Here is a 19,299-nt window from a genome sequence, read left to right as displayed (position 1 = left end):
CAATTACCTGTTGAGTGGTTATTATTAACTGAATTGCTCAGGACCCTATAATTTTTAAACCTCCAGTCTCTCAAATGTGATATACTTATCTTGTGTTTGAATCCTTGTGGTATACAGACATAATGTAGTGATAACCAATTATACATTTAAATATTTTATTTCTGGTAGCCTACTCTTGCTTCTTTATATACATTATTTATTTGGCTTCCTATTACATTATTGCTATATTGAAATCAAAGATGAATTATAGATTGGTGGAATTTATCTTTTCCTAGTACAAAATTGGACTTAGCTATTTTTGTTAATTGTTTATTTCTAGGGCCCCATGGTTATGAATGTGCTTCAGTATCATAATGCCTCCTGCTATGGCAGACATCCTTGACATCTGGGCAGTGGATTCACAGATCGCATCTGATGGCTCCATACCTGTGGATTTCCTTTTGCCCACTGGGATATATATCCAGTTGGAGGTGCCTCGAGAAGCTACTATATCACATATTAAGCAGGTATATTAATAGAGGGTATTTCTGTATGCTTAGTTTCCTTTGTTACTTAGGGCTAAAATTTTATTTTATTATAGAAAATGTCGTTAATGTAAATCATAAGGCAAATTTGAGGGAAGGTTAGCCTTTAGATCATTACATTTTAAGGACTTTGATACATGCTTTATCTTTTATGGGCATATTAAACATACTTGTTCTCATGCATACTTTAATTTGTTTTTAATCCACATGTGAGAGCTGAATTAAGAACAGTTGGAAAGAAAAGAAAAAGAAAACAAGAACAATTGGTTTGTTAGCTAGTTTGAAACCTTTTCTCAGGTTATTAAAAAAATTTGATATTGTCAGTTTTATTTTGTGTTAAAATCTTCGTCATTACTTGATGAGCTTATCCCAGGTCTTTTTCAACATGTGACATTCTAGTTCGTTTCTTGTCCTCTCCCTTCCCTTTCCCCTCTTCCCCTTCTCCCCTCCTCCATACCCAGCACACATTTTTCATGGTGACTCTAGGGGAAGATAGAGTTTTCTGCTGTTCACTAGATTTTTTTCCCCCAAGTAACGAATGATATGTCCTTATTTAGAAGCAAATAAAATTCTTGTACAAAATAAGGCTTTCCTATTTAAACGGATTGCGTTTCATTTGGATTGATAGATAATTTTAGAGACTACAGCATAAAAATAAAAGTTTTTCTAAGGTTTCTTTTTAATGCTTTTCAAATAGCTGAATCCAGTATGGAAATCCGGGGTCATGATATTTTTTTAGACAAAAGTAGTTATGAAACCTTTTTAAAGTTCTTGACTTGGGCAAATCTCTTAACTTTTTTCCAAACATTTTCATCTGGAATACTGGGATTTCTAAAGCTGTATGATCCCAGAAGAAAAAAAAAAGAAAATTGCTTTAGGTGCCCTATAGTTAGAGAGTACCATCTTTTATAGTCACCAGTGACCGGTATGGATACCTTTGGCTATGTCTGAGGTTAGATTAACCATTATGCCCTATTTGTTTTCTATAAGTGAAACCGAGGATTGACCAAGATTTTTACCCAGGTCTGTTATTTCTATCTTTTAGTGTCGGTATTGGCTGCAGTCAAAATAATGTAATTCCCACTTGCATTTGTGTGGTGGCCTTTCTTTACATTATCTCATTCTGGAGGCATGGGAAGAGATGATGAAAGATTGTACTCATCTTAACAGGGCAGTGTTAATTTATCGAAGGGTACCCCTGATGGTTAGAAAAGAATTCACGGCAAAAATAATGTAAATTTCATAGGGGTGTGATGATTATATATTTTTAGTTTATTTTTTATTAGAAGTTAATTAATTTTTCTAGAAATGTTAGATATGGAAATCCTCATTTGTTCTTTTTATTTTTAAGTAATTTCTAACTTAGAAGAAAGTTTTTAAAAATGATACAGATAACATACAGAGAATGCCAATATACCTCCTACCCAGATTTATCAACTTTTGAGATTTTGCCACATTTGTTGTATCATTCTATATATCTGTCTACTATCTATCTCCCTATCACCTATTTACCTTCTAAACATTAAGAGTGGGTGTGTACTTCATGCTCCTTTACTACGTAATACTTCATGTGCATTTCCTAAGAACAAGGATATTCGCTTATTGATATGGAACCACATTAAATATAATTATCAAGCTCAAAAAATTTAACTTTGATACAAAACATACTGTCTGTTCCAGTGTTTTGATATGTTCCATTAATGTCCTTCTGGACATTTTCTCCTCCATTATTAGACCCAGTCCAGGATCAAGTATAGCATTTAATTGTCATTCTCTTTAGTTTCTCTTTCTCCTTTTTAAATTGTGGTAACTTCTATACAACATGAACTTTCCCATGTCAACCACTTCCAAGCATACAATTCAATGGCATTAATCATATTCGCAGTGTTGTACTACCGTTACCACCATCTATTACTGAAGCTTTTCCCCAAAGAGAAACTCAGCACCTATTATGCATTAACTCCCCATTCCCCTTTCCCCCCCTCCCTATAACCCATAGTCTCTTTTTGACCCTGAATTTGCATATTCACCATTTTAAATTCCTACCAACAGTGTATGAGAGTTCTTATTTCTCCATATCCTCTCTAACTCATTTGTTTTTTTAATAGTAGGCATGAAATGGTTCTCATTGTGATTTTGATTTACATTTCCTTGATGGCTAATGATGTTGAGCATCTTTTATGTGTTTGTTGGACATTTGTATATCATATTTAGAGAAATGTCTATTCAGGTCCTTTGCCTATTTTAAATTGGGATGTCCTTTGATGTACAAATGTTGTTAGTTTTGAAGAAGTCGATTTTACCTATTTTTGTTTTTTTTTTTGATTTGTTATTGCTTTTGCTCTTGGTGCAAAGTATAAGAATCCATTAATGCAGTGTCCTGAAAATATTTCCTTATGTTTTCTTCTAAGAGTTTTATACTTTAGTTTTTATATTTAGGTCTTTGATCCATTTTGAGTTAATTTTTATAGTTGATATGAGGTGGGGTCTACTTTCATTCTTTTGCATGTAGATAACCAGCTTTCTTTTTTTTTTAAAAGATTTCTTTCTTTCTTTCTTTCCACCCGCCCCCTCCCCCCCCAGTTGTCTGCTCTCTGTGTCCATTCGCTGTGTGTTCTTCTGTGCCCGCTTCTATTCTTGTCAGTGACCTGGGAATCTGTGTCTCTTTTTTGTTGTAGTTGTGTCATCTTGCTGCATCAGCTCTCTGTGTGTGCAGTGCCACTCCTGGGCAGGCTGGACTTTCTTTTGCGCTGGGCAGCTCCTTCCGGCATGTACATCTTGCTCGTGGGGCTTCCCTACATGGGGACACCCCTGCGTGGCAGCGCACTCCTTGCGCGCATCAGCACTGTGCGTGGGCCAGCTCCACATGGGTCAAGGAGGCCGGGGGTTTGAACCGTGGACCTCCCATGTGGTAGGCGGACGCTCTATCCGTTGAGCCAAGTCCGCTTCCCGATAACCAGTTTTCTTGGTACCATTTGTGGAAGAGGCTCTTTCCCCATCCAGTGGACTTGGCACCTTTGTCAAAAATGAATTGGCCAAAAGTGTGAGATTTTTTTCTCCTGTATGCTTAATTCTATTCCATTGATCTATTTGTCCTTGTTCTAGTACCATACCATTTTGATTATAATAGCTTTGTAATAACTTTTTTTTTTTTAAACCCAGGATCTTGTATGTGAGAATCAGGCAACCTCTGAGCTACATCTGCTCCCAGTGAGAGTGGGTATTTTAATTTGTCTGTTTTGTTTTTAGGAGGTACTGGGGATCAAACCTGGGACCTCGTATGTGGGCAGCAGGTGCTCAACCACTTGAGCTATAACTGCTCCCCTGTAATAAGTTTTGTTTTTTTTTTTTTTAAGATTTATTTATTTATTTAATTTCCCCCCCTCCCCTGGTTGTCTGTTCTTGGTGTCTATTTGCTGCGTCTTATTTCTTTGTCCGCTTCTGTTGTCGTCAGTGGCACGGGAAGTGTGGGCGGCGCCATTCCTGGGCAGGCTGCACTTTCTTTTCACGCTGGGCGGCTTTTCCTCATGGGTGCACTCCTTGCGCGTGGGGCTCCCCTACGCGGGGGACACCCCTGCGTGGCACGGCACTCCTTGCGCGCATCAGCACTGCACATGGGCCAGCTCCACACGGGTCAAGGAGGCCCAGGGTTTGAACCGGGGACCTCCCATGTGGTAGGCGGACGCCCTAACCACTGGGCCAAAGTCCATTTCCCTGTAATAAGTTTTGAAGTAAGTTTTGAAATTAGGAAGTGCGAGTCCTTCAACTTTGTTTTTCTCTTTCAAGATGGTTTTGGGTATTTGGGGTCCCTTGTCCTTCCATATAAATTTGTTCATTAGCTAGTGTCTATTTCTGCAAAAAAGGCTGTTGGGTTGTTGATTTGGTTTGTGTTGAATATGTACATTGCTTTGTGTAGTCTTACTGATTCTTACTCGTCATATAATTCTCTTTTAATAATTTTGATTATAAAAATGTATTTTTTGTTTCTTAAACCATTATTTTACTTTTAAAAATGGCTTAACATGCATACTTCCTTGTAACTTGTTATTAAAAAATTAAAATATCTTGAATAGTTTCTCATGTTAGAATATTGTATTCCAACTTTACTTTTTACAGTTCTGTAATTCATTCCACCAATCCCGTACTCCAAGACATTTATTTTTTCTAGTTTTTCATTTTTAAAAAACAGTGCTACAGTGAACATCCTTGTAGATATATCTTTTTACATTTGAGCAAGTGTTTCCATTCCAGAAAATGTCTTATCATTCTTTCCTGCAGATGTTATGGAAACAAGTTCACAATTACCCAATGTTTAACCTCCTTATGGAAATTGACACCTATATGTTTGCATGCGTGAATCAAACTGCTGTGTATGAGGAACTGGAAGATGAAACAAGAAGACTCTGTGATGTCAGACCTTTCCTTCCAGTTCTCAAACTAGTGACAAGAAGTTGTGATCCAGGGGAAAAATTAGACTCAAAAATTGGAGTCCTTATAGGAAAAGGTAATTAAAAAATTCTTAGTATGAATTGATATGAATTCTTAGGATGTCCAGTATCATGTATACAAACATGTAATATGTTCTGAGTCACTGCTTCCCAAAGTTTGGTCCCTGGGTTGATGCTGGTGTGTAAGTGATTACCAGTTTGAAATAAGATAAGTACAGAAATTGAATGTGTACGTGTTTAGAAATTGCTATAGCAATGTGACATTGCTGCAACATCCAAGGGCTTGTGTTTTAGATATCTTTTTCCCTTCTAGTGATTTGTTTTTCTTTTACAAATGTATTGGTCTTTGGTACAAAGAGACAAACGCTGTTGCTTTACCTTATAGTTTGAGAACAGCCCTTTCTTAAGAGACACAGCCTTATTAGTTCCTTATGAACTCTTCCTATAGTATGAAAACAATTTATATACAACCAAGACTTTGATTGATATGATTCCATAAATAACACATATTGCTGACAAATTTTACTCCGTATGTAAAATTTTAAGTGGAAGTTATTTTTGTAGAGAGCCACGATATATATCATGTTCACATTATTCCTTGTGAATTAATTCCAGGGAGAATTGTGATTAACAAAATTAAGAGCATGGAGGATTCTTTTTTTTAATTATTATTAATATTATAACTGTAGGAATCTTAGATGGCTCAAGGGCCATTGGTATATTGGTGTCCTGGCTTAGAAAAGATTCTGGCTTGAATCAGGAACTTCAAGAACTTAACTGAAGAGGGAAAGTTGAAGTTTAAATATAAAACCAAAAAATCCAGTGCAGTTTTTGGATCTGGATTGGCTGCTTGATCAAATTTATTGTTTAACAGGGTATTCTAGTACCATCTGCTTTAAGATAGATCTTTGACCTATAGTAATTAGGACTAGCTAATGATTACACTGGGGGACTAAATTCCTCCCTTTGAGTACATTAGAATAGACCTTGTTGGTTTACCTAATAACTCCTTGGTATTTAAAATGTTTTCACTTCAGAGGATGGCTAGTTTTATTTTTGGCAATGATTTTTTTCCCATTAAACAACTTGATAATTTTATGTCATACAAAAGTTTTTTCGTTTATATTAATGGTCTCAGTATAAAGTGTTCCTTTCTATTTTCTAGGGCTACAGATTTATTTTATCAGTTTTCAATTCTTAGCCATTAGAAAACTCTTTTCTTTTGTTTCCATGCCCATAGAAAATAGAGAAATATGGAAGAGCAGAAATAATTTTTAAAATCAGCTTTAGCCTTAACACCCAGGACAAGAGTATCATCTACTAATAATATATTTTTTAAACTTTTAAAAATGTTTATTTTAAAAATTAACATACAGGAAAATGACTTTTTTTTAGTGTAGGGAGCAGATGTGGCACAAGTGGTTGAAAGCTTACTTCCCACACGAGAGGTCCCAGGTTTGGTCCCCAGTGCCTCCAGAAAACAAAAAAGCGAAGAAACAAACAAAAAACCCAGCTCAGGGGAGACGATGTGACTAGTGATTGAGCACTGGCTCCCCACATGAGGTCCAGGGTTCAATTCCCAGCCCCAGTACCTTAAAAAAAAAAAAAAGTATACAATTCTATGGCTTTTAACACGTGTAGATTTATGTAACTATCACCATAAATGGACCCATCACCTCTCAAAAATGCTCCCTCAGGCAATTCCCTTTCTCTACCCAAAATCCAGGACAAATGCTGATCTGTTCTCTCTCCCTACAATTTTGTCCACTAATAACTTTTTTTTAAAAAAGATTTATCTTTTATTTATTTCTCTTCCTTTCCACCCCTCCCTACCCCCATTGTCTGTTCTCTGTGTCCATTTACTGTGTGTTCTTTGTCCACTTATATTCTTGCCAGCGGCACCGGGAATCTGTGTCTCTTTTTTTGTTATTGTTGAGTCATCTTGCTGCGTCAGTTCTCTGTGTGTGCGGCGCCAATCCTGGGCAGGCTGCACTTTTTTTTGCATGGGATGGCTTTCCTTGAGGGGCGCATTCCTTGTGCATGGGGCTCCCCTACGCGGGGGACACCCCTGCACAGCATGGCATTCCTTGCGCACATCAGCACTGCACTTGGACCAGCAGGCCCTGGGTTTGAACCTTGGACCTCCCATATGATAGGCAGATGATCTATCAGTTGAGCCAAATCCGCTTCCCCACCAATAACATTTTGATGTATTTCCTTCCAAGTTTTTTTTTAAATGATGAAAATACATAACTTTTTGTATTTTATTCTGATGGAAGGAAACAGACCCAGACCATACTGATTGTTAAGGAAGCTAAAATATTTGACAGTCTAAAAGGTTAACACCACAGAGAGAGCTAAATTTCTTTAGGATGTAGGTATTTATTTGAGCTTTACCACATTTTCACCTCTTTTCTTGTTCTCCAAAACATATGGATGTATTCACTCCTATTTCTATCTAGGCTTGCCAGATTTAGCAAATAAAATTACAGGAGGTTCCAAATGTTGCGTAGTACATATTTATATGAAAAAAAACTATCGTTTGTGTAAAATTTAGATGGAACTGGATATTCTGTTTTTTATATGAGAATCCTACCTCTCTACCTTACCACTGCACAGGAGCCTGGCATATATTAGAATTTAATTTCTTTTTCTATAAACAGTTTCCCATTTTTAATGTATTGTCAGAGGGCTTACTCATACATTTTTAAAATACAGTATTCTCTGAAATTTGAATGATGATGTAAGCAGCATTTATTTAATTAAATTAAGGAAGTTGTAAGCTTTTACCTGTTTATTAATTGTACTTTAGATCTTCAGCATATCTGGAAACTGTGGCATTATGATTATACATCCAAATTTAAATGTTAGCATTTGTTTAGAAAGCTGAATAAGTATGTTTTAGTAATTTAGAATGAATTTTCATTTTAAATACCTAACAAATCAATTTTTTGCAATTGCTGATATGTATGTTATTCTATAACCAGGGCTTGATGAGGTTATGCCTCCTGGGAAAACAATAAACAATTACTTCAGTTTAAGACTTCAGGAACAAGTTGGCAGTCTCCTCTCCCAGGAAAACAATAGAACCTTTACTGTCATAGCTGCCCTGACAAAGCTGAAAATACCTTTCCTGAAAGGTGTTGTGCCCTGATCGTTTTATTTTCTATGCTTATTCCAAATAAGTATATTTATCCAAACAGCCAAACAGAGCCGCTGTTTGGATTTTGGTTATTCTCTACTGTAAACAGCCATGCCACCCCTGCATTGACTTGCGCAGATGCCCGTAGTAGAGGCACGCCGCTCCCACAGACGGCTCTGTCGTGTGTTTGCTTGCTGTTTCTGCTTGTTGTCTGCTCATTGCCTGTTGGTTTTTTTCCTTTAGGAGGCACTGGGAACCAAAACCGGGACCTCCCGTGTAGGAGGTGGGCACTCAACTGCTTGAGCCACGTCTGCTCCCTCCCCACTAGTAGAGTTTTTTTTTAGTAGTAGTAGAGTTTTGATCAGAGGATTTTGTTTGGATCCTGAAGAAAGTATTTGAAAACTTCCTTATTTCCCCTGACCTGTGTAATGCTGTGGTATATCTTGATACATCTTAAAATGATGGGAATGTATAATCTGGAAAATTTTAACAATACACAGAATTTGGACATTTAATACTTTTTTCAGTACCTCAGTTTTATGTTATTTATTTCTTTAATAAATTTTTTAAAATCATTATCCCTTCCTCCCCTTTGCAGCTTTTTGTGTGCTGTCTGCTCCCTGTGTCCATTTGCTTGTGCAGTCTTCTGTGTCTGTATTTCTTTATTTTTTTATTTATTCCCCACACCCCACCCCCACTTGCAGCTTGCTTGCTGTCTGCTCTCTCTGTCTGTTCACTGTGCGCTCTTCTGTGTTTTTGCTTTTTTCCCTTTTTTTGTTGCATCACCTTGCTGAGTTGGTTCTCCGTGGCTTGTGGGCCGGGCGGCACTCCGCAGCTCTCCTCAGCATGCAGGCAAGCCTGCCTTCACAAGGAGGCCCTGGGACACGAACCCAGGGCCTCCCATATGGTAGGCGGGAGCCCAGCTGATTTGAGCCAGAGCCTTTCCCCTCAGTACTTTAGTTTTTAAGATCAAAAGTTTATTTGATTATAGAATATAGAGTAGTCTTAGCTTAAAGAAAAGTAAACTTTGCTATTAAATTTTCTTATCAGACAGTATATAAGAAATTAGGTTTAAAGTGAAATCAGTCTAAGTTCTTGTCCTATTTGGCAAAGTTTCTATTTTTAAGAGATCTTTATAGTGGTTTCCAAATTTAGGCTCCATCAGCTTCCTTAAAAGCAGATTCCCAGAGATGGGATATTCAGTGTGTTTGGGACGAATTATAAAGAAGTCTGTGTTTTTTAGATGAGCTTGGCAGTTCTGTAAAGAATCCCTTGTTTATAATATATTGGAAAACATTACCAAAAACATTAATGATTGCAATCTAACAATATATGTTGAATGCTTATTCTTGGGACTGCAGCAGCAAACTTGGTTGATGTGGTCCTTTTCTGCTTAGAGCTCATGGTCCAGTGAGAACTATGGATCAGTAAACAGAAAATTATCATGCAGTTTGTAAACTTGTGTGATAAGCCCAGGAGGATCACCTGAATCAGCTAGTGAGGTAGGGATAGTGCCTTGCAGGATATACAGCTAAACCAAGCCTTGAAGGCTAATGAGGAGTTTGGCAGATAAAAGGATTTGGAGGAAGGATAAACAAAATGGGATTGCATGTGTGGAGGATTGCTCATTTAAGGAATGAAAGAATTTAATTATGCTTGGTTTAGGGCAGGGGTTCTTAACCATTTTTGTTCCACTGACCCCTTTGCCAGTCAGGTGAAAACCACGGACCCCTGACTAAGTCCACACTACACTGTGTATTTTTTAATAAATATATCATACCTGCACCAACACATTCCCACAGGAATAGTTTCTTTCTGAATTTTCAGTTCAAACTCAAATACCCCCTGAAATCTTTTTTTGGGGGGGGTCCCTGTAGCCCTGGTTAAGAAGCCCTGGCTTAGGAAGACCCCTCGAGCAAGCTGGAAGACCAGAGAGGCGACCGTGGCCAGAGCATGCGGAGCCTTCCAGGCCGTATAAAGAGCAGGGACTTGGGCTTAGAAGCACTTGGAAACCATTAAAAGGATTTCACGTGGGGTGGTAGCATAATTAGATTTGCATTTTAGAAAAATGATTCATGTTGTAGAATGGAGAAAGAATTAGAGGGATTAAGACCAGGAGTAGAGAACTTAGCGAAGGGTAATGTAGAAAGCCAAGGCAGGGATGAGGATGGCCAGGTTAGGCTAATGACGGTGAGAAGCGGACAGCTTTAGAGACAGGAGGTTGATTAGACAGGTCTTGTCGTGTCTTCATGCTGTCCTTTATCTCTTTAGCCTTACTGTCTTTCAGTTCTTAATTTGATTTTGGGGATTTGTTTGAATTGAGTCTTTGATTAGTTGTCTCAAATCCTGTGTTTCATCTGGGACTTTGATATGTCTTCCATTCTCTTTGTATGACTTGTAGGCTTTTGGTGATGTCTTGGCATCTGATTATGATGGTGAGTTTACTCTGAAACTCATTTTCTTTCACTCTTGGAGGGGATTAGGGCTGGAAGTCTGTCTACTGCTGTTTTTTGGTTCTGGGTTCAACCTGTTGTAGGTCTTTAGAATTGTCCCTGTTAGTTGCTCAAATCTGGATCTGGACCCAGTAGTGGGTTGCAGACCCACTTCCCAGGGCCTTGGAGAGGGAGGCTATAAAGGGCAGAAAAAAGCCTCTCTTAGTTACATTTAATTTCCTCACATGCACTTCCTTGGCCTGCCAGCAGATGGAGATCTTTGGCAACCCTCTCAATTAAACGTCTAATCCGAGTGTGTTCAAGTTTTTCTGTCGAGATTCTCTTCCTGTGGCCCTTTCTTTGGGTGGTTTCCATCCTTTCCCTGGTGTCATAAACCCTAGAACATTTTTTTCCAGGCCATTTCTGCCTGTTCTCTAGCTATTTTTCTGGAAGAGAAGTGAGTCCTGTGTCTCTCTCATCTGGCATCTTCCCAGAAATCCCCAATCTATTACTTTTTTTATTTTTTTAAGGAGGTTCCAGGGATTGAACTCAGGACCTCATACATAGGAAGCAGGTGCTCAACCACTGAGCTACTCCCACTCCCTACAAGCTGTAACTTTTTATACCATAAATTCATATTGTACCATATCTATATTATACTACTTGGATGTATACTATCTGAATCTGTACTCTCAATATGAAAGCATATCAACAAGGGTTATCTAGACTCTTGGGATTGTTGGCTTATTTGCAGAATCTTCTAGTTACTTGTATTGAAAACAATAACTGTTACTTCAAAAATAAAATAATCTATTTGTGATAGTAAATATAGAAAAATAGCAGCTTATAGGAATGAAAGATAAAATAGGTGAGATAAAAAACATATTAAAGGTATACAGCAGCAGGCTCAAAATGATAGAAGAGTAAGTGATGCAGAAGACAGACAGCTGAAATTGAAGAGAGAATAACAGAGAGAGAAAATGGAAAAAAACTGGACAGGGGCTCAGGGAGTCGAATAATAACCACATACATGTTTTGGGTGTATACATGTGCAATGTACATGTTATGGGAGTTCCAAAGGAGAAGAGAAAGGAAGCAGAAAGAGTATTTGAGGAAATAATGGCTTAAAATTTCCCAGCTTTCATGAAAGAAATGAATTTACATGTCCAAGAAGTACCCCAATAAGAAGCCTCAAGAAGCGGGGCCCGCAGAGCTCAAGAGGAAAGGTGAACCCAGAAGAGAAGGCAGAGGCCAAGTGGAAATTGCCTGCCATCTTGCTTCAAAATGTGGCGGCTAACTTTGGTGAGAAAGCACCTGTTATGGTTCCTTGGGTTTGATTTTCCATGGCCTTGACATAATTGATAAAAAAACATGAGCCATTCATATGCTGCTTACAGGAGACTTACCTTAGACTCAGTGATACAAACCAGTTGAAAGTGAAAGGTTCGAAAAGATATCCATGCAAACAGTAACCAAAAAAGAGCAGGGGTAGCTATACAAAACAGACTTTAAGTTCTAAAAAGTTATATATATTAATAAAATGGACAATCCATGAGAAAGAACAGTCATTTATGTTCCTAACCAGGGTGTCCCAAAATATACAAGATAAACTCTGGAAAAACTGAGGGGAGAAATAGACATCTCTATAATAATACTTGGAGACTTCAACACACCACTCACATCATTAGATAGAATAACTAGATACAAGTCAACAAGGAAACAGAATGTGAACAGTGTGATAAATGAGCTAGATCTAACAGCCATGTACAGAATGTTGCATCCCAAATTAGCAGTTTATACATTCTTCACAAGTACTTAAGGATTTTTCTCCAGGATAGACCACATGTTGGGTCACAAGGCATGTCTCAGTAAATATAAAAAGACTGAAATTATACAAAGTACCTTCTTAGATCATAATGAAGTGAAACTAGAAATCAATAGGTGAGAAAGGGGGAGGAAAGTCTAAGATCTTGTAAATTATTAAAAGGTAAGCTAAAAAAATGTAACATGGGACTGTATAGCATAGTAAAATCTCATGTGAAATGTGAATATGGGTAATATTACATATATATGACTTTTTCTTTGAAACTGAACAAATGTATGTTAATTTTACAAGATAGGCGGGCCTTCTATCAGTTGAGCTACATCTGCTTCCGTACTGGTTTTCTAATAACATCTGAGCTACCAAGTATCTTCTCCAAGCTTAACACAGCTTGGCAGGGTTTGCAGCTTGTGGCCATTTGATGCCCGAGACCATGCTCTTTGCTGCAGTTGCCTTGGCAGGGCTTCGATGGACACAGGGTAACCAAAGCCAGGTTGCGGCTTTTCTGGAAATGGACTGTTCAGCCCCTGTTTGCTGCCAAACTGCTTGTTGGATGTTTTGAAGAGAAACCTGGAAAGTTAGAAGGAACTGAGCTGTGGGCGCGGCCACTGAGGGCAGTGTGTAGGTGAAGTGTTGCAGTTGTCGTCCAGTCGTACCCTCTCCTTACTGGATATACTTTAACAAGCTGTAGCCAAAACACTGAAGGGCATGCATGGTAAATGTATATATATTTTCCACCAAATTTGGGTGATTATCAATATTCCCTCCTCCCATTCTCTCTTTCTTAAACTTCCAAATAAATATATGTGAGAAATTTTGATACTGGGGGAAAAAAAAAGTGAAAAGACAGCTGACTTAATGGAAATCACATATCCAATAAGGGTTTTTTGTTTGTTTTGAGTGAAGCAAGCCAGGTAATAGGACAAATAACTATATGATTGAGCTGTTGTGAACTAAATATATTGTGTAAACTCATGGAGTTAATAACTAGAATATGGGTCACCAGAAAATAGAATTACGTTAAAGAATGGAAAGCTGAGGGTTAATATGTGCAGAACTGGTAAAATGTAATCTTTAAAAATAAATACAAGCACATCATAATGGTTGTAACTAGCAGTGCTGTTACATGGTTATGACAGTGGTTGAAGGGGAAGTCTGCCATGTATATTACTAGAAGGAAAGGTATGAAAATGTAACATGCATTGAACAGCACAGTGAAACCTCACTGAAGTATGAATATGGGCAGTATGGCATAGTCAGTCTGTTTTTCTTTGAAACTGAACAAATGTATGTTAATAATGAAAGAAACCAGACAGAGCTCCATATTTTATGATTCCATTTATATAAAATGTAAATATAAATAAATTTATAAAGTTGGAAGTAGATTAGTAGTTATGGGGAAGGATAAGAGGGACTGTGCGGTGATTGCTTAAGGGGGTGTGGAGTTTTTCTTTTTGGAGTAATGAAATTGCTCTAAAATTTTTTGTGGTGGTGAATGTACAACACTGTGACTGTACTAAAAACCATTGATTTTATACTTTGGATGAATTATATGATATGTGACTCTATCTCAATAAAACTTCAAAATAAAAAAGTAATAGTGTGCTTCCCCATACCCTTCTCAGCACTGTGAAATACTTTTACTAATGTCATCTCTAGTGTCTTTACAAAATAATGATTTATGTATATTCTATATTGTTTCTTTTAAATTTGCATAAAAGGGATCTTATCAAACCCCTTCTGCCCTTTTGTCACTTACTATATCTGAGACTCTTAACATAGGAAGACATCTATTTATTAGTAGTTTTCATATTACCTACCTGTGCTATTGTATAATGCTATATGGATATTTATTTTTAACCAGTTCTTACTGATTGACTTTAGTTTATTTCTAGTTTATTGGTATAAAGAAAACCACAGTGCATATTCTTGTCCTGGTATGATAAATTGTTGAGTCATCTCTGTGGGTTCATAGAAATAGACCACCCAAATAACAATAGGTATATTTGTTCAGAGCTTGCTCTATGGCAAGGGAGCCTGCTTTTGGCAGAAACACAGAGGCAGGAGAGGAGTGGGAAAGCTTTATAGTGGAAAAAAGGGAAGCTTCAGAACCTCTTTGGGGTTTATTGGTGTGAGGAATCTGAAGGGAGGCTACCTAGAAGCTGGAAATTCTGTGATCGGTCTGGGGAACTTTGGCATTCTCTGGATGGTCCTGAATTGGAAGTGGGTATAAAAAATACAGAAGCTGGCAGTTGTTAACCACGTCCTGAATGCTTTAATTGCTGCAGAGTTTATAGTTTGGCTTCTTGAACAGGTTGCTGTAGAGGTTGTGGGTCAGAGTCTGTTGGTATGTACAATCTGGCTTTGTGTATTTGTTTGTATATTTATATTATCCCTCAATTTGAAATTCCTAATGGTAGAATTACAAGGTCATAAGACATGAATATCTTTAAAAATTCTAATTAATGTTTCCAAATTGCCTTTTCTCATCAAGTATATGAGAACACCTTTTTCTTTCTACCTCCACCAATACCGGGTATTATCAAACTTTAAAATTAGTGTAGGTTTAAAAATTCCATTTATGGGGTTTTTGGTAAGTTAATAAACTAAGCATTGTTGAAATCAGAATAAACTGAAAGTTTAATATAGAAAGTTTAAGTTTACTAAGTTTTAGGTTATTAAGTAATTTAGTTTTAGGTTTCCATTTACACATTATTTGAACTGTTTCCAGATTCTCAGGTATTTTAAACTTGATTTACTTAGTTTGTAAAAAGAAAACACAGCCATTTGTTTATTTGTAGTTTTATATTGTATACTGTGGATTTCAATTATTATCTTTATAAAATCAATAATGAACTATTTCTTTAAGATATTTCAAGTTTGTCTTCTGCAGAGATCTAATTGTATGTCTTTTGTACATAACATTCATTATTTATTGTTTTATCTGTTTTGTTTTATTGATCTTTCATGATATTTTCCTGCCCATTTTGTCTGCTTGATAAAAACCAACATCCAAATTAGTTTTTGTTGAATATATTTTTTGTTCTTTCATTATTATTAGCTATTAAAAATGATACCTTTTTTTTTTCTTTCATTTTAGGTCTGCATGAATTTGATGCCTTGAAGGATCCTGAAGTGAATGAATTCCGAAGGAAAATGCGCACACTCAGTGAGGAAAAGGTTCAGTCACTTGTGGGATTGTCGTGGATGGACTGGCTAAAGCAAACATACCCACCAGAGCATGAACCATCCATCCTTGAAAACTTAGAAGACAAACTTTATGGAGGAAAGCTCATTGTGGCTGTTCACTTTGAAAATTGTCAGGTAGCTGTATATTATTTTAGGAAATACTTTGTAATAAATCCCTGACTTTTACCTATTTGCATACACTATCTTAGAGGAGAGTCTCTTGCTCACCTAGTAGACACTATTACAGACATTTTTGGATTTAAGAGGAAATTAAATTAGGATCATTTTAAAGTGACATTAATACACATTCTTTGCGTGTATGTATATGATTTCCTTTTTTTTTGTTTTGTTAAGATTTATTTATTTATTTCCTCCCCCTTTCCTTTCCCTGCTGTTTTTGCTCTGTGATCTCCTGTATCTATTTCTCTTTTTCTCTACTCATTTTTCTCCTCTAGGATTCACCAGGATTCAATCCTGGGGACCTCTGATGTGGAGAGAGGTCCGCTATCAGCTGTGCCACTGCAGTTCCTGGTTTCTGCTGCACCTCACCTCGACTCTCCCGTTTGTCTCTGTTTTGTTGCATCATCATCTTGCTGTGTGACTCACTTGTGCAGGCACTGGCTCACTGCATGGCACTCAGCTCACCATGTGGGCACTCGGCTTACCATGCGGGCACACTTTCTCTTCCTCTTTTTCACTAGGAGGCCCTAGGGATCTAACCGAGTTCCTCCCGTATAGTAGGCAGAAGCGCTATCACCTGAGCCACATCTGCTTCCCTGTATGTGATTTCTTGATGCATTGCTGTTGTAGTCTAGATCAGTGCCAGCAAACTTGATGCAGTGGCATAGTAGCCTATATCAGTGCTGGTAAACTGTTGTGTTCTGAATGATTTTACCCTTGTAAAGGGATGAACAAACAAACAGATAAATATACAAAAGTGTTTAATTTTGAGGAGGTCCCATTTATCTATTTTTTTCTTTTGTTGCCTGTGTTTTAGGTGTAAGATACAAGAAGCCACCACCTACCACAAAATCTTGAAGATGCTTCTCTACATTTTCTTCTAGGAATTTATGGTCCTGCCTTTTATATTTAGGTCTTTGATTCATTTTGAGCTGATTCTTGAATAGGGCGTGAGATAGGGGTCCTCTTTCATTCTTTTGGTTATGGATATCCATTTCGCCCAGCACCATTCCTTTGAAGAGACTGTTTTGTCCTGTTAACATGGACTTGGCAGGTTTGTCATAAACTAGTTGGCTGGATAGGTGAGGATTTATTCTGGACTCTCAATTCTATTCCACTGATTGATATGTCTGTCTTTATGCCAGTACCATGCTGCTTTTGACCACTGCAACTTTGTGATATGTTTCAAGGTCAGGCAGAAATTTCCTCCCACATTGCTCTTCTTTTTAGAATGCTTTTGGTTCTTCAGGTGTACTTTCCCGTCCAAATGAATTTGGTAATTTCCTTTTCTAATTCTGCAAAATAGGCTGTTGGAATTTTTGATTGGTAATGCATTGAATCTGTAAATCAGTTTGCATAAGATAAACATCTTCACAATATTTATTCTTTTTATTCATTCCAGGGACACGGAATGTTTTTCCATTTGTTTAGGTCTTTTATTGTATCTTTTAGCATTGTTTTATAGTTTACTGCATATAGGTCCTGTATTTCTTTGGTTAAATTAATTCATAGGTGTTTGAGTCTTTGTTGCTTTATAACTGGAATTTTCCCTGATTTCTTCCTCAGATTGTTCAGTACTAGTGTATGAAAACTTTACTGATTTTTGTGTGTTCATCTTGTATCCTGCCGCTTTGCTGAACTCTTATATTAGTTCAGGTAGCTTTGTCATGGATACTTCAGAATTTTCTAAATACAGGATCATGTCATCTGCAAACAGTTTTACTTCCTCTTTTCCTAATTGGATGCCTTTATTATTATTTTTTCTTATCTAATTGTCCTAGCTATAACTTCTACTACAGTATTGAATAACAATGATGATAGTGGGCATCCTTGTCTTGTTCCGGATCTTAGAGGGAAAGTTTTCAATCTTTCCCCATTGAGTACAATGTTGGTTTTGGATTTTTCATATATGCCTTTAATCATGTTGTGGAATTTTCCTTCTGTTCTTGTCTTTTGAAGTGTTGTTATCAAAAAGGATGCTGTATTTTGAATGCCTTTTCTGCATTTATTGAGATGATGCTCGTTTTTTTCCGTTCAGTCTGTTAATGTGGTATATACGTTGATTGATTTTCTTATGTTGAACCAGCCTTACATACCAGGAATAAATCCGACTTGGTCATGATGTATAAGTCTTTTGATAGGCTATTAGATTCTATTTCTAAGTATTTTGTTGAGAATTTTTGCATCTACATTTGTTAGAGTTTGGTCTGTAATTTTCTTATAGTATCTTTATGTGTCTTTGGTATTAGGGTGATGTTGGCATCATAAAATGTGTTGGATAATTTTCCCTCCTCTTCAATTTTTGGGAAGAGTTTAAACAGGATTGGTGTTAATTCTTTTCAAAATGCTTGGTGTAATTCAGCTTTGAAGTCATCTAGTCCTGGACTTTGCTTTGCTGGGAGATTTTTGATGATGATTCAGTCTTTTAAATCTGATTGGTTTGTTAAGTTTTTGTATTTCTTGAAGCATCAGTGGAGGTTTGTGCATTTCTAGGAATTTGTCCATTTTGTTTAGGTTATCTTGTTTGTTACTGTACAGTTTCTCATAATATCCTCTTATCCTTTTTATTTCTGTGGAGTCAGTTGTAACTTCCCCCCTTTCATTTCTGATTGTATTTATTTGCATTTTCTCTCTTTTTTTCTTCGTTAGTGCAGCTAGTGGTTTGTCAATTTTACTAATTTACTTAGAGAACCAGCTTTTGGTTTCGTTGATTTGTTTTCCATTGTTTTCTTTGTTCTCAGTTTCATTTATTTCTGCTCCGATCTTTATTATTTCTTTCATTCTACTGGCTTTGGGATTGGTTTCCTGTTCTTTTTCTAGTTTCTCCAGTTGCTCAGTTAAATCTGAGTTTATCTCTCCTTTTTTAATATAGGCATTTAGCGCTAACAATTTCTCTCTCAAGACTGCCTTTGCTGTATCCCAGAAGTTTTGATAAGTGGTGTTCTTATTTTCATTTGTCTCAATATATTTACTGATTTCACTTGCAATTTCTTCGTTGACCCACTGATTACTTAGGAGTGTGTTGTTTAGCCTCCACGCATTTGCAAGTTTACTTTTTCTTGTCTATTATTATCTCTAGTTTCATGCCATTATGATCTGAGGAGGTGCTTTGTGTAATTTTAGCTTTTTTTATATTTATTGAGAGCTACATTGTGCCCTAACATGTGGTCTATCCTGCAGAAAGATCCATGGGCAGTTGAGAAGAATGTATAACCCTCTGAGTTTGGATGTAGTCTTCTGTATATGTCTGTTAGGTCTAACTCATTTATCATATTGGTTTCCTTGTTGATCTTCTGTCTAATTGTTTTATCTAATGATGTGAGTGGGATGTTGAAGTCTCCAATGATTATTGTAGAGATGTGTGTTTCTCCCTTCAGCTTTGCCAGAGTTAGTCTCATGTATTTTGGGGCACCCTGGTTTAGGTGCACAGATTTTTATGACTGGTATATCTTCCTGGTGTATTTTCCCTTTTATTACTATATAATGGCCTTTTGTATCTCCTACAACTTTTTTGCATTTAAAGTCTGTTTTGTCTGATATTAGTATAGCTACTCCTGCTCTT

The 19,299-nt window shown here is 37.0% G+C and overlaps 1 protein-coding gene across 7 annotated transcripts in view; it reads left to right on the top strand.

The window, feature by feature from the left end:
- Window positions 1-19,299, top strand: part of PIK3CB (phosphatidylinositol-4,5-bisphosphate 3-kinase catalytic subunit beta) — a 203,427-nt gene that overhangs the window by 88,804 nt on the left and 95,324 nt on the right. For 5 of the 7 annotated variants that reach the window (XM_058295060.2, XM_071214544.1, XM_058295061.2 and 2 more), the window contains 3 exons: window positions 320-506; window positions 4,803-5,028; window positions 15,469-15,692. In XM_058295060.2, coding sequence (XP_058151043.1) covers window positions 336-506; window positions 4,803-5,028; window positions 15,469-15,692 — 621 coding nt within the window. In that variant the 5' untranslated portion in view covers window positions 320-335. Of the gene's footprint in view, window positions 1-319; window positions 507-4,802; window positions 5,029-15,468; window positions 15,693-19,299 lie in introns of those variants that run through there. The other 2 variants (XM_071214547.1, XM_071214546.1) reach the window with 2 other exon arrangements.

The sequence above is a fragment of the Dasypus novemcinctus genome, chromosome 4 (genome assembly GCF_030445035.2).
Source record: "Dasypus novemcinctus isolate mDasNov1 chromosome 4, mDasNov1.1.hap2, whole genome shotgun sequence".
NCBI lineage: Eukaryota > Metazoa > Chordata > Mammalia > Cingulata > Dasypodidae > Dasypus > Dasypus novemcinctus.
Note: the sequence above shows the minus strand (reverse complement) of the source record. Positions and strands in the feature narration are given on the sequence as shown.